We start from the raw sequence: 14,611 nt of genomic DNA, 5'->3' as shown, positions 1-14,611 counted from the left end.
CAGACGTTCTTTGCCTGAATGACCGACTCTTTCGCGTTGCTGTTTCCCTCCATCAGATCTGTTTAGTTCGCAGCTGGTCTTGTGATTACACAGGAAAAAAACAACATTCTCAGGACGTTGGGAACACACTCCAACTCTGTCCCAACTCCCTCCCACACATCTAGAGGCAGGACACACTTTTGAATTTGCCTTGTGGTGGTGGCAGAACACCAGTACTCGTTCGAGTCCGAGCTCTGGGTTACCAGGCCTTCACACAAACACACACACACACACACACACACACACACACACACACACACACACACACACATCATGGCCAGCTTGAGCCTGTATGGCCGTTTTACGCACGCCGTGGTGCGAGGCATCCCAGAGACTTTTGGGAAGGCAGTGGATAGGCGTGAAAATGGGGAAAACGAAAACCTGACGGACCTGGCCAAAGCGCAGCGTCAGTTCGGGGTGCTGACGGGAACTCTGAGGCAGAAGGTGGGCCTGCAGCTGATCGAGATACCGCCAGACCCAGAGCTACCGGAGAGCTGGAGGATAGAGGATGTGGCGGTAATCCAGGGAGACACAGCGCTGATCACCAGGCCCTTCAAAGAGCAACGGCGCAGCGAGGTACACTTAATAGAAGAGCGCTAAAAAATTATATCTTTGCACTCGATCAAATTTCAGGAGCCTCCTTTCATGACTTTTCCTAGATATGTGCGTTCTACCACCCAGTGTCCTTACATTTTCAAAATCACTTCAGGATTAGATAGTATAAACTAAAGCTGTTTTGCAGTTTTTCTGTGTAGGAGGCAGGCTAAAAAAAGAAGCGCCCTCTAGTGATCTCTGTGTGTAAATAGCAGATTTACATTCTAAAAAGGGGGTCTATTTGACCCCCAAGGCGGCTCTATTAGTAGGTAAAATAGGCACGGCTGTTGTAGTGTTAAGACAACAACAATCTTTTCATTTAGAAAATATTTAATTTCATTCTCGTATTTCATTTCATTTCTGCAGAGGCTAACCGCAGTAACTACAACAACAACAAATTATGAGTGAAATTGAACTTCTCAATATCTTGTTTTATCTTGTGACAAAGTTTCAGAGTTTAATCTTGCTCCATTTTAGAGAAAAGGGATATAAAGAATTGCAGTATTGCATTTGGCTGGATAGTCAAGAACTTTAAAGCCATTTTTCTCAGTTTCACTGTTTGTGTAGTTAGTCTAGTTACTGCGGTTAGCTTCTGCAGGGCAGTATAGGAGGGATAAATTTAAAAAAAAACATGTGTTTTTCTCTTCCCCACCTCTCTCTCTCACTCCCTCCCTCCCTTTCCCTCTCTGTAAGGCTGAGGCTGTCATGAGGGTGATGTCGGAACTCAATCTGACCGTAGTGGAGATGGGGGCTGAGGAGGGGGGCTCTGGAGGGGCCACGTTGGAGGGGAGTGACGTGCTCTTCACCGGGAGGGAGTTCTTCGTGGGTATCTCCTCCCACACCAACCACAGAGGAGCTGAAGTGTTGGCCGACACTTTCAGGGTGAGCCTTGGGAGTAGGACGGAGTTCACCCTTAAGACACTGATCTCTGGTCAGGTTTGCATTTGTCCCCCCCTGAGAGTTAAGGGTTAGGGTTAACCCCCCCCCCCCCTGAGAGTTGGGATCTGGGGAGGTGAAGCTGATCTTAGATCTGTGCCTAATAAGGGCAACTTCTACCTGGAGCGAGAAGGGATGAGCAGGTGGCCATTGCTTTAAGACTCAAAGACAAGGCAGTGCATATGTCCATTTACATATTTACATTTTTGGCATTTAGCAGACGCCTTATTCCAAAGCGAGTTACACTCAATACATTTGACTGAGGAAGTGAATCATCAATTCACCAGTTCTAGCAGGAGGCGTAATCTAGCTCAGGCAGTCGTCGTGAAAGTCTTTTTTCTTTTTTTGTGCTGGAGAGACAGTACAAGGGGGGCTGTAGAGTCTTAGGAGGCATAGTATAGGGGAAAAGCAGGTGTCTTAAGAGACGCAGTGCAGGGGGGTAGTAGTTGTCTCAGGAGGAGCAGTTAAGGTGTAACCTGAAGAGATGGGTCTTCAGTCTCCGACGGGAGATGGGTAGTGACTGCAGTTCTGACATGTGAGAGAAAGAAAGTATAAAAACAATTCCTGTGTAACACCTCATGATCTCACCATCTTGGGTCTGGTTTAGGACTTTGCTGTGTCCACCGTGCCGGTGTGTGGAGGGGCTCGTCTGAAGAACATTTGCTCTATGGGGGGTCCTGACACAATCATCATAAGCAATAGCGATGGGGCCAAGAAGACACTTCGGGTGAGTGTGTGTGTGTGAGGATGGATTTTCTGACAATTGTGAAAGGGCTTCTGTATCAATTGCACCATTTTTAAAAGGTGTAGGACAGAGCTTAACGGGTAGGCCCATCTTTGAGCACTTGCATATCAATTATTGTGTTGCTGTTTCTCTTTCTATGGTGGTCATTTCACGATGTCATTTTTATTTGTCCTTACTGATTGTCTGATATCATGAACACAAATCATGTGATCTCCCTCCATGACCACAGAGCTGACAAAAACAACAACTACCACCTTTGGTGCTCTACTTCAATATACCACTAGACTGTGCTGTACATACACTTTTCACATGCGCAAAGGCAGCTTAACTTGAAAGTCCAAAGGTCCTTTCCATTCCTGATTGATACAATCCCTTCTCCTACTATCGAGTGAGCCCTTCAGTGACATGAATGTTCAATAGCATTTCTGTGAGTCAGCCCTACCTGAGCGAAGGGGAGTGAATGAGGCAATGGGGGCACTAGGATGTTTAAAATGCAACGGGAAGGGAAAGCTCTTTAGTAAACTGTTCTTTCTGAAAAAATATCCCATTTCTGAATTCTGAACATCTCAGGACATCTCTTTCTAGGGGAAACTCAACCCTAGAGTTAACTGCTTAACTTGATAGGGTGTTTCAGCCAATGAATAAGTCTGAGGCCTGAATATGGGTAGACACGAGAAGAGCTTCATTTTTTTTACATACTGCGAGTCCTAACCCTAACCCATCTATAAGTAATGAGTAATGGAATATTCAGGATGCAGACCCTGGCCACGGATGTCATGCTAATCCTGTTAGCGCTGCCTCTGTGTGTGTGTGTGTGTGTGTGTGTGTGTGTGTGTGTAGATGATGGAGCAGCTGACTGACCACCACTATGAGGTTCTCACCGTCCCTGAGGATGCCGCGGCTAACTGCGTCTACGTCAGGGGCCCCTCCAAGGTGGACTACCTGCTCCACCGGCCCGCTGAGGAGTGCCCGGACAGCGCCGCTGTGAGTGGAGACGGCGGACAGCCATCTAACAGGCTGGCTCCACTACCAGCGTTGCGTCACCTCGCCATTGGCGTTGCGTGAATTTCACGTTGTACTATAGAGTAGTTGGCTACAAGCATTTTCAATCTGGTATCTTCTCTATTAGTGGATTAACTAGTGTGGTGATTTAACAGACGATAAAAAGACATCAAGTAGACTACAAACATAGCAAAACAAGAAAACAACCAATATATACAATTATAACCAACAACCAATTATACAATTGTAAATATACAATTGATCTCATTATTTTTAATGCACTAGATGTGAGTGGACGCATGGGTTCGCCATCAGAAATCAAACTTACGAATGTTTACTTCGGACGCAGCCATCGGACGCAACGTAGGCAGTAGAGCACCTTTCATTGATTACAAAAGCATAATTCGCTGGCTGACGGCAATTCCGGACGCAATGCTCGATGGCCATAGTGGAGCCTGGGTGTTAGATGGCTTTCCTCCCGTTCTTTTTTGTGTCTTGTGACACTGTGCCTTCAAGGTGTAAGGAAATAGAGTGACAATATTATTTCAATGCATCCTCTTAGCAAAATCCCTTTGCCCCACAGTATTGTGGTGAACAGAAAGTACCACAGGCAACAAACAATAAAAAAAAATATATTAAAATGACCACACAACTCATAATAATGAACTTAAAAGGGTAAAAGATGAGAAACAAATAATAAAAGGTGACTAAATGATAACAGTAATATGCACGTAAAGTCATAAGCACACTGGCAAGTTTGACAGCGATTTTCTGAACATCCATGAAGGATATTATTTTTATATGAATGCTTTACTCTGTTCCAACTCGGAGAACAACCATTTCCAACATGTGTGAAGCCTGTCCATTAGCTGTCGAGGACCTAGGTTAATGTTCTTTCCCATAAACGTTAACTCTCGGTACAATCCAAGTAGTCTACACAAGAACGCACGCAGAACTAGACTATGAATGTCGGCCTATACAAGACCGTTGAGGAATTAGAGTATCAGACAATTATAGCCTACATCAAATATTTGCAATCAAATGTAAGTAGCCTAATCAAAGTAAATTAACTTCATATCGAATTTGAACCTATAGCAAAACTCAGCAAGATGTCAAAATGACAATTGAGCGTCAGTATGAGTGACAACTCAGAACTTAACTGTTGTTACTACCTCAGAGTCTTTCCCATAGCAAATGTCTTTCTCCATCACACTCTCTCTCTCTCCCTATAATAGTTCCATCTCTTTCCTCCCCTTCCTCCAGGCCTTCCAGAAGCTGCCTGACTACACCCTCCTCCCCACAGCCTGCAGTGAGGCCTCCAAGCTCGGGGGGGCGCTGTCTTCTTTCTGCCTACTCATCAACAGAAAGCCGTCCTTCTGAACAACCTGTTCCTTTCCCCATACATACACACACGACAATATAACCACTGTGAATACCACTGCTCTCGTTTGGGACTTGGAGCTGATTAAAGTTTCAATGTATATAATCCGCACGGCTGCGGAAAGACTAGTATGGCAGCCTCTTATAATAATGCAGCAGGAGGAAGGTCAACTCTAGATTTCAGATTATATTCATGGTTCACTGTCACACTGCAGGACAGACATTTCTGCAATTGAGGCATTAATCTGGCCACGGCTGTCTTTTTAGCACTCGAACAGCCTGTGAGGAAAATGTTTATCTTTGCACTCGATCAAATTTTAGGACCCTGCTTTCATGACTTTTCCTAGATATGTGCGTTCTACCACCCAGTATCCTTACATTTTTAAAATCACATCAGGATAAGCGAATATAAAGCTATTTTGCAGTTTTTCTGTGTAGGAAGCAGGGTAATTTACAAGCGGCGAACTAGTGGTCGTTGTGTGTAAAATAGCAGCTTAGCATTGTAAAGACTATGGTCATTTGACCCCTGAGGTGGATCTTTTAGTAGGTTAAAAAAGTGTTCTAGTGTTAAGGCTTAGACAGAAATACTCATGCTGTGGTTTGGAATGGACATTTGGTCATGTCACATACAGCAAAGCATTTTGGGACAATAACCCAAGTTTTTATCACAATAGTAGATGTTTCTTTATTATGTAAACGGCATCAGTATTAAGTCCTTATTGACAGAGCGATACTTCCTGTGAGAACCCAATCCCTATCACATCATCAGAGTACAGATCTCAAAGATTGACAGCAGCCATCCATGTCAACAGAATGTTACGTCAATTTGTATGTTGTTTTCTAGTTTAGCTTTTGTATGTATTGTTTAGAATTTGCATCAGAAAAATACTGAACGTCATCCAATAAATTGAATTAAAATCCCTGTCGACAATCCAGCTAGAGCCACTGTTTTTCATCTATGCTTGGAGGCACGAATGACAAGCACCACATTCAACCAAAATGCAAATAACATCTACAAATATACATTCATGATCTGTATTCATGTTTATAAAACAGGGCTTTATAAACCTCTGAAAAGGAAACCTTGGTTACAGTAGAACTTCCCCTGTCTAAGATATAGGTGTAATAACAGCAGAAAAAAGTAAGTTTCTTCAAATTTATTTCAACAATTTTTAGAAAGAAACAAAGACTTTTTAACGGTTGGATTTGGCCACTCTCTCCAACTCATCCTTCTTCTTGATGGCGTAAGAGTTAGATGATCCCTGATAGGCGAAAAAACAAAACAGATTCAGGACATTTCTAAATGCTAAATGGACTGACTTATATAGCGCCTTATTCCAAAATGGAACGATCATTAGACGCCGGCTCTACCCCTGCACCACAGCCACCCCAGTTGGACAACCTTTTCATCTGAATGTCAGGGCTGGTAAAATCAAACATGTATCTGAGCTGGTGATTGGCTGGACCACAATAGGCTACACAGCCAACGAATAAGCAAAGACATTTCCTCTGCGAGCACTCTAGCACACCAGGACAATGGAGATGTCCAGGCGTGACTCTAGCCTCGCTTACAGTATTATACATCTTTCTGTTTGGAACAAACATCATTACAACATTCAGTACCCCTTGAAAAAAGCTGTAAAAAACAACAGTGTCTGCACTCCCAAACAAGTCCTCTTCAACGAATGCTCACCTTGGCTGCGTTGATCAGCTCATCGGCGAGGCACTCGGCGATGGTCTTGATGTTCCTGAAAGCCGCTTCTCTTGCTCCCGTGCACAGCAGCCAGATAGCCTACAAGACATGAGTGGGCTAGAAGTAAACAACTATCCAAAAAACACCCAGACTGGAATGAGTGTCGGGATCTTGACTGTCAACATGAACTGTATCTGAGCCGGTGGTTGGCCGGGTCACAAGAAGACTACAGCCAACGAATAAGCAAAGACGTTTCTCTCCGAGCACTCTAGCACACCAGAACAACTGGAAACTGTCAAGGCGTGACTCTAGCCTCGGTTATACAAGCACATTATTACATACCCGTGTATCACAATATCTGGGGCCACAAGGACATATCTAGTGATAGGCGGACATGGGATCCACTGACTGCTGACAGGGTTGTACACACGAATATAGCCTAGTCTTGGGCCCAGAGTAGACTAGTAGACTGACACAAGCAGAAGAACTACCATGGCAGACTTCAGCCTTGCCGTGTACAACATATTTCTTTTTAAAAATGTCAGTTGAGAGGACGCTGGCGTTGCTTGTTCACCGCCCGAAATCTAGGTGTAATTGCAGTATACATACATAGTAGTAGATTGTCCGACAAAGACACTTAGATTTAGTCATCTAAAAATGTATTAGACCTCCATACTTTCTTTTATTTCTTTTTATTATTACTAGTCAATCTTTTCAGTTTGTAAAGCATCTTTGAGTGTCTAGAAAAGTGCTATATAAGTCTAATGTATTATTATTATGATTATTATTATATTTGGCAGACAGTGAGAGTGGGGAACGGGGACGGGTATGCAGTTACCTGGTTCACCCTACGCAGAGGGGACACGTCCACAGCCTGCCTCCTCACGGTACCAGCACGGCCGATACGGGTGGAGTCCTCACGGGGTCCGCTGTTGATGATGGCGTTGACCAGCACCTGGAGGGGGTTCTGAGGGGAGAGCAGGGGAAAGACCGTCAGTTACATCTCTGCTGGACCCCAGTGGGTCTCAACCTCTTTAGCTCCTGACTCCTCCCCAAAAAACTTAAACTGAGCTCATATTTGGAGGGGAACATCATTTTTTATTTATCTTTTATTTTATTACTCGGGTCCAGGGTCTCAATTCTAACGCTCTATTTCTGTGCAAAATTACCAAATATTTGGGACTGCCTGTTTTTATTTACCTCCTGCGCCACAGCCGCCCCCAGTTGGACAACCTTTTCATCTGAATGATGTTAGGGCTGGTAAGACTAAACATGTATCTGAGCTGGTGATTGGCTGGACCACAATAGGCTACACAGTCAACGAATAAGCAAAGACATTTCCTCTGCGAGCACTCTAGCACACCAGGACAATGAGATGTGTCTAGGCGTGACTCTAGCCTCGCTTACAGTATTATACATCTTTCTGTTTGGAACAAACGTCATTTTATTTAAAAGGGACGATGGACAGCCATTGACTCTCCCTGAATTAGCTGGGTAGCTAAATGACATCAGCAGTCCCTGGGCAGGCAAATCCACAGTGGAAATCCGGCCTCAGATGTTATGCATGCATCCTCCCTCCCCACACTTTAGAATTCATCTTGCGATCTATGACATCTCCTACTCCACCCCACCACCACCTTCGAATGAGAATCACTGCTGTAACTAAGTATTGTGTCGCAAGCTAGGGTTAAAAAGTCACATCTATTGGAGCGTTTAGGTGGCGTAGCAGGTTAAGTGTCGACCATGTAATCGCAGGATTCCCGGTTCGATTCCGGCCACGGACACATCCTGCATGTCATCCCTTCTCTCTCTCTCACCTATCCTTCCTGTCAAAATCTATACTGTCTCCAACAATAAAAATATGGGGGGGGAAAAAGTCACATGTACAACATTGGAAGCATACGACATACCTCCCCAGTGAGCAGGTGGATGATCTCGAAAGCGTGCTTGACGATACGACAGGTCATCAGCTTCTTGCCGTTGTTGCGTCCGTGCATCATCATGGAGTTGGTGAGTCGCTCCACGATGGGGCACTGGGCCTTACGGAAACGCTTGGCAGCATAGCGCCCTCCAGAGTGTGGTAGGTACTTGGCGTACTTCTCCTTCACGGCAATGTAATCCTAAGTAAAGGGGGGGGGGGCATTAAATGATAAATGGACTGCACTTATATAGCGCCTTTATCCAAAGCACTTTACAACGGCCTCTCATTCACCCATTCTCACACACAGCGGCAAGCTACCATGCAAGGCTCTGGCCCGCTCACTGGGAGCAATGTGGGGTTCAGTGTCTTGCCCACAGACACTTCGACATGTGGCCAGCCGGGGCTCGAACCACCGATCTGCCAACCGTGCGATCATTAGACGGCGGCGGCTCTACCTCCTGCACCAGTCGCCCCCAGTTGGACAACCTTTTCATCTGAATGATGTCAGGGCTGGTAAAATCAAACATGTATCTGAGCTGGTGATTGGCTGGACCACAATAGGCTACACAGCCAACGAATAAGCAAAGACATTTCCTCTGCGAGCACTCTAGCACACCAGGACAATGAGATGTGTCTAGGCGTGACTCTAGCCTCGCTTACAGTATTATACATCTTTCTGTTTGGAACAAACATCATTACATTGTTCAGTACCCAGTCCACTGAAAAAAGCTGAAACCAACAGTGTCTGCACTCCCAAACAAAGACCATCCTTACCTGCAGAGAGATGTCATTGATCTGAACATCATCTGTGCTCCATTTCCCGAAGAGCTTGATCTCTGGGGATTCAGCCACTGCTGGGGCAGTTTCCCAGTTCTCAGTCATCCTGAATGCACAAACCAAATTCAGACATGCAAACAGATGTAACTCAGGCAGTAAGAGATCAATGAATTCGGACAATTAGCTCCTTTCCTGTAGTCTACATTTCGCTTCGCCTTACATCCACATGGTTAGAACTGAAAGACAACACTTGACAACAAAAAATGCTACAATTTGATGAGGACTCATCATGATAGACCGCTGGCTAGTTGTTTAAATGCAACTAACTAACTAGCTAGAGAGTTCCTACGTTTTTAACGTTTACATTAACTAGTTTGCGGGTTCCTAGCTACATTTAATAACACCAGAGCTCAGGTCATTTGAATCTGATGTGTTAAAAACGCGTGTGTACTATGACCCGAGTCCTGACTTCTGTCAAACGTCAAATAATTCAGAGCCCCAGGATGAGCCTATCTGGTTTTAAGAAAAATATTGAATACAAATAATTGTAGAATTATTCTTGACCCTTCTGGTACGAATATGGCAGATTTTTTTCCATACCTTTGAATAACACATTTCCAGACCTGGAAAAGTATGGGGAAAAAACTACGCTATATCGTGATGTTAGAATGAGAAGGTTCTATCTCCGTTTAGGGCAGTTCAGAGATATTGAGCGTCAAAGTTTTTACATTCCATTATGTTCTGTGAGATGGAACCTTTATATTTTATGAATTACTAACTCAAAAATGTCAACATTTTAAAAATAACACCACACAGGCATTAATAAACACCTAATGGATCAGATTATGTAAAAAAAACTCAATTTTGACAAATGATAGAACCTTATAATTCTAACGTCACGAATAATTCTGCATCTCTCATCTCTGCAGTACATCAGTGCTACCGGGGCTAAGCTAGGAGGCCCAAACGGAAGCCTCGTGCATCGCGTACCAGACAGCGTGTAAGCTAAACGGTCCGCTCGTTAGTGGCTAACATGCTCACGAATAAAAAAGCAATACTTAAAAATAAATCTATTGACATCGGGTAAGATAAAACGGTGGAGTAAACAGCAGCTTGAGAACAGCAGCTTGAGGTTAAAACAAAACCCCGTGAGGTCCTCGCCAGTGTGCGGGTGTCACACATGGGCTAGCAACGAGCTATGCTCAGCTATCACCCGGAATACTCTACATTTGGTTCTTTAAAAATCAACTTACGGGTCTAAATGGTGTTTTAGTTTTTGTGTCATATGAAAGAACGAAATGCAACACCTAAATTGGCTTAATGTGGAGTGCTTAGAGTTAAATTTGAAGTGCAAAATAACATATTTGTCACTCACTTTGTGTCTGACGTGCCACACCACACTTCTCACGGATGGAAAAGGGCCTCTTCACGGCGCCTCACGCGGATATCCAACCAGACGGAAGTGACCTGGGTGGTATCCGGTTTGCATGGCTTTATGGATATTGTAGTCCGTTATTAATTATTAACGTCACCTGTCCCAGCCAGGGCCCAATATTATACACTTTTCATCTACAGCAGAATTATTTACTAGGGCATAAGCTGAAGAAGCCCTGTTGTAATTCATGTTTCGATTGTTATTCAGCCTTCTGCCGTTTTCATGAAAAATTTACTTTTACAACTATTGGAAACGTTTTATTTTTAATTTTTGGTAGGGACAGAGGACCATAGGCACAGGGGCCTCATTTATAAACGTTGAGTACGCACAAAAGAAGGCGTACGCCACTTTCTAAGCAAACTTTGGCAGAAGGATGAAACTCGAGAAAGGCTTTGAAATTGAAACCATTGTGTAAAAATGAATAGAAATATAACCTCTCACATTATATTATTATATTTTGTATTTGTTTTATTATCTATGAAGAGTTCCCTGGAGTGCACACAAAAAAACATGATTTAGGATAATAAATACAAAGGGAGATATATGTTTTGCAAAAGAACACCTACATTATGTTGTACAGTTTAACTGGGAATGGATCAGATTGGATCTGTAATTATTAAACAATACTTGCATCTTATGAAATGTATTCTCATTAATAATAAGGTGAATAGTACAACACATTATGTTTAAACTGATGCCGTTTTCATGTTCATTGCCCATAATTTCACAGGATGAAATTTCTTTTTTTACCCTTTCTGTCGAGATTTGCCATCACTGTCATCATGTAGTCAGTATGTATGAATATTAATTAGGGGTGTTTCACTGACCATTTATAGGCAACTATGGGCGTTAAATCCCAGATTACCCCTTTAGTACTTACTCAATGGATTGTGTCTCTGTCACAAAGTAGGGCGATAGTTTGGCAGAGAGAACATTTAAAGTGATAACTGTAAGTGCTGCAGGTATTTTGCATACACAGTTGAAATATGTATCTATTCAAATGTTGATAAGACAAGGCTCAAAATGAAAAATGCACAAGAACATTTTACAATGTCGGGTATTTATGTTCTTTACACAACGTTTTCAATAACAAACATTTTCCATTTAGGTTTAAGCTACTATACACTATACATATACATATTTCTCAAAATAGAAACGGTAAAGCACAGTGGTAATTCTCAAATTTTGCAAAATTCAATAAACACATGAAACACAGACTTCTGAAATAAAGTATTATTATTCCCTTCTAAAAAATATTATAACTGCCTGGGAATTGCAGCTTTTTCCATTAGGTAACCAGGAGGCTGTTCCACTAACGTTGATTAGTATATCGGCGATAAAAATAAATCCTGCGATCAGGCAACTCAGGATTGGAATTCAAGCCTCAGGTGATTCCTCGAACGAGGATCAGGCTTGTGTGATGAGTGTTCACAGAACACCGGCTTAGAAATCCTTGATATGGGCGCGTGCACGCAGACATAAAGAGCCCCGAAGAGTCAAACTGTCGAAATGAAGATTGATCTTTATGAAGACGACAAATAAGATGTAAAATAGTGTAATACTGCCGCAATTAACAAGGCGAGGGAAATGGTTTGGCAAGAAATTGCTGACCGATTAAATGCGTAGGTCATACTAGCCCCAGTTATTGTTATATGTTCATATTTTAATAAATGAATATTTACTACTGTGGTGATATCAGCAGCAGGATACATACTGTCATATTGTTATGATGGCCTAGTGGTATTGACCGCTGACATGGTATTTATTTGTCATTTTAAGACGGTGGTTCAACTCCCTCTTCAGACACACTTTTTATTGCATTTCGTTGTCTGAATCTAATCTAAAATCTCATCTAAAAAAGTATATAGGCTATAAAATGATGGTGCAGGCTAATTTACAAGAACTGACACGATTACAATGGTGTTTGAAGCCTTTCTGAGTAAATTATGTTCTTCTAACTGGACCCTGGATTTGGCATAGATTATTTTTTCTTATGATTACTGATGGATAGATGATTCACTTAGACAGATACATTGTAAATCGATTTGCATGAAGGCTTCGGTTAAATGTAAAAAAATAAAAATATATAAGTCTACTTAAATCGAACACGCAACCTTCAGAACACTAGCTGGCTGCCACTGCGCCAGCCACACCGCTGTGATGATGGCAATGCAAGTTGATAGACATACCTATTTTTTTTATTTATCTATCTATCGATCTATCTATCACACTTTCAAAATATCAAGTTATCTATCACACAATCAAACTATCTATCGAGCGATCACACTTTCAAAATATCAAATTATCTATCTATCACACAGTCAAACTATCTATCTATCTATCTATCTATCTATCTATCTCATAAAAAGTGGGAACTAATATTTCCTAAAAGACACTTGAGGAACTGTCGTTCGGGATGTAGTTTCCGCCTGTGAGAGATTTTTTGACGCACGCATTACCTAAACCAGCCTGTAAGTCTGCTCGGGACCAGAATTACTCAGAAGGATTGGTTGCATAGCAACCAAGCAGCAAATTATTTGAGCCACATTGATGGAACCGAACGCAAAATGAAATTATCGCCGATTAGAAGATAATCTCTCTTAGTGGAACGGGCCCCTGGTAGCTTTGAAACAATGCAACGTAGAGAGTTAAAAGACCTTAGACAAGGCAATTCTTTCCATGATTCTCTATTAATCAATGCAATACAAAGGTCAACACTTTCTTTAGATTCAGAACATAAACCCAACGCAACAATATTAAAATACTTAGACATAATATTGCAAAGTGAACCATTTTGAAAAACATTTATACAATATACAACATTCCCTTTAGCCCCTATCATTTTAGGTTAGGTCCTGGTGACATTTCAACCTTTGTGCAGTCCGCACTGCAAAGTACAGTTCACACTGTAGCTTATTCTAGCCAATTATACAGAACAGACATTCATAAAAACACCCACATCCTCAACAATATCACAAATAGTGTAAAAGAAACCATTCCCTTTCTGATAAAAACAGACAGACAAAGAGGTTTGATACAACAGCCTGAGATATCTAAATGCAACGAGACATGTCCTGTTACATGCTCAGTGCACAGGTAAATGCTAATATAGCACTGCCACTCCTTCCCTCTCTCCCTCTTTCTAAACTCCTTTACCCTTTTATACCATTCCTCTTTTTCAATCAACTTTCTCTTCATCCATCCATTCCTTTTTCTTTTTTTTTAGCACCATCACTGTTGGCAGGTTATAGCACTTGGGTTTGGAAACAAAATGGAACACTGAGGTCTGGACTACATGTATATGGATATTTCTCTAAACGCATTTTTTTTTGTGTGAAGTGAAGAAATAAGTGGATCAGTGGAATGAGTGGATCAGTGTGGTTATGTTAAACGGAGCTGGTGTTGATGCAATGACGTCAAGCGTCAAGCCGTTCACACATTGAAGCAAAACAGTTGTCAACAGCAACAATGGCTCAACTTCATCGTCGGTCCACACAAAATAATCAGTTTCTTGCTTTCTTCTTGGTCGCCATAACTTGCTTTTCTGTCTGTTTTGTACTTTTCGTTTCTGTCTGTTTCAAAGAGTTTGGTCTGTTTACGTTTTGAGTCATTGCCGCCGTTTGATTACAACGGACTGCGCATGCCCGTAACGTTCTTCTACGGTATTTGACAGATCGTGTTCAGTTTTGGCTTTTCGTATGGACAGAGATATGTTTGTGGTGTGGACAGAGTTTTTTTGTTTTTAAACGAGGACGAAAATATCCGCTTAAAAATATATCCATATACGTGTAGTCCAGGCTTGAGACACACAGGTAACATTCTAGAACACTGAAACACACAGGTAACATTCTTAACTTAAGGCATGATGTCTTATGCAGTGGCTGGCCAGCTCAGCGGCAGCAATGACCATGACCACATTCTGACAAAGTTTTACAGGTTAAAAAGACAGGGAAACATCAGTTCCAGATAAAAAACCAATGGTAGAAATCACTCCATCAATGAGGCGATGGATGAACTGGGCAGTGGGTCTGCAAATGACACTGTTGTGTAGTAGTACTTTCTGAGGTATGTGTGAACAAACACACACAT

General features: G+C 42.3%; 2 protein-coding genes across 2 annotated transcripts; one reads left to right on the top strand and one right to left on the bottom strand.

Moving 5' to 3' along the window:
* Window positions 1-312: 312 nt before the first annotated feature.
* Window positions 313-4,696, top strand: ddah2 (DDAH family member 2, ADMA-independent; the record flags this gene model as incomplete). The annotated part of the gene is made up of 5 exons (XM_080526191.1): window positions 313-615; window positions 1,327-1,515; window positions 2,177-2,296; window positions 3,155-3,298; window positions 4,580-4,696. The coding sequence occupies 5 exons, from the start codon at window positions 313-315 to the stop codon at window positions 4,694-4,696; spliced, it is 873 nt and encodes a 290-aa protein (XP_080382317.1).
* Window positions 4,697-5,838: 1,142 nt separating this feature from the next.
* On the bottom strand, window positions 5,839-10,517 carry rps5 (ribosomal protein S5). Its single transcript, XM_080525694.1, has 6 exons — window positions 10,463-10,517; window positions 9,085-9,193; window positions 8,300-8,509; window positions 7,228-7,356; window positions 6,390-6,488; window positions 5,839-5,958 (listed from the first exon to the last, which is right to left on the bottom strand). Exons 2-6 carry the CDS (start codon window positions 9,190-9,192, stop codon window positions 5,890-5,892), a joined length of 615 nt encoding a protein of 204 aa, XP_080381820.1. The 5' UTR covers window position 9,193; window positions 10,463-10,517; the 3' UTR covers window positions 5,839-5,889.
* Window positions 10,518-14,611: the final 4,094 nt, after the last annotated feature.

Source organism: Nansenia antarctica (assembly GCF_963989245.1).
Source record: "Nansenia antarctica genome assembly, chromosome: 3".
Lineage (NCBI taxonomy): Eukaryota > Metazoa > Chordata > Actinopteri > Argentiniformes > Microstomatidae > Nansenia > Nansenia antarctica.
The sequence above is the reverse complement of the archived record's forward strand: the minus strand, read 5'-3'. Positions and strand labels throughout refer to the sequence as shown.

Bases quoted from the DNA above. Each gene is read 5' to 3' on its own strand.
- rps5 (XM_080525694.1), bottom strand. From the start codon at position 9,192: ATGACTGAGAACTGGGAAACTGCCCCAGCAGTGGCTGAATCCCCAGAG. The intron at 8,510-9,084 runs GTAAGGATGGTC...CCCTTTACTTAG, and splicing joins TCAATGACATCTCTCTGCAG to GATTACATTGCCGTGAAGGA. The intron at 6,489-7,227 runs GTAACTGCATAC...CATGTCTTGTAG, and splicing joins CTCTGCGTAGGGTGAACCAG to GCTATCTGGCTGCTGTGCAC.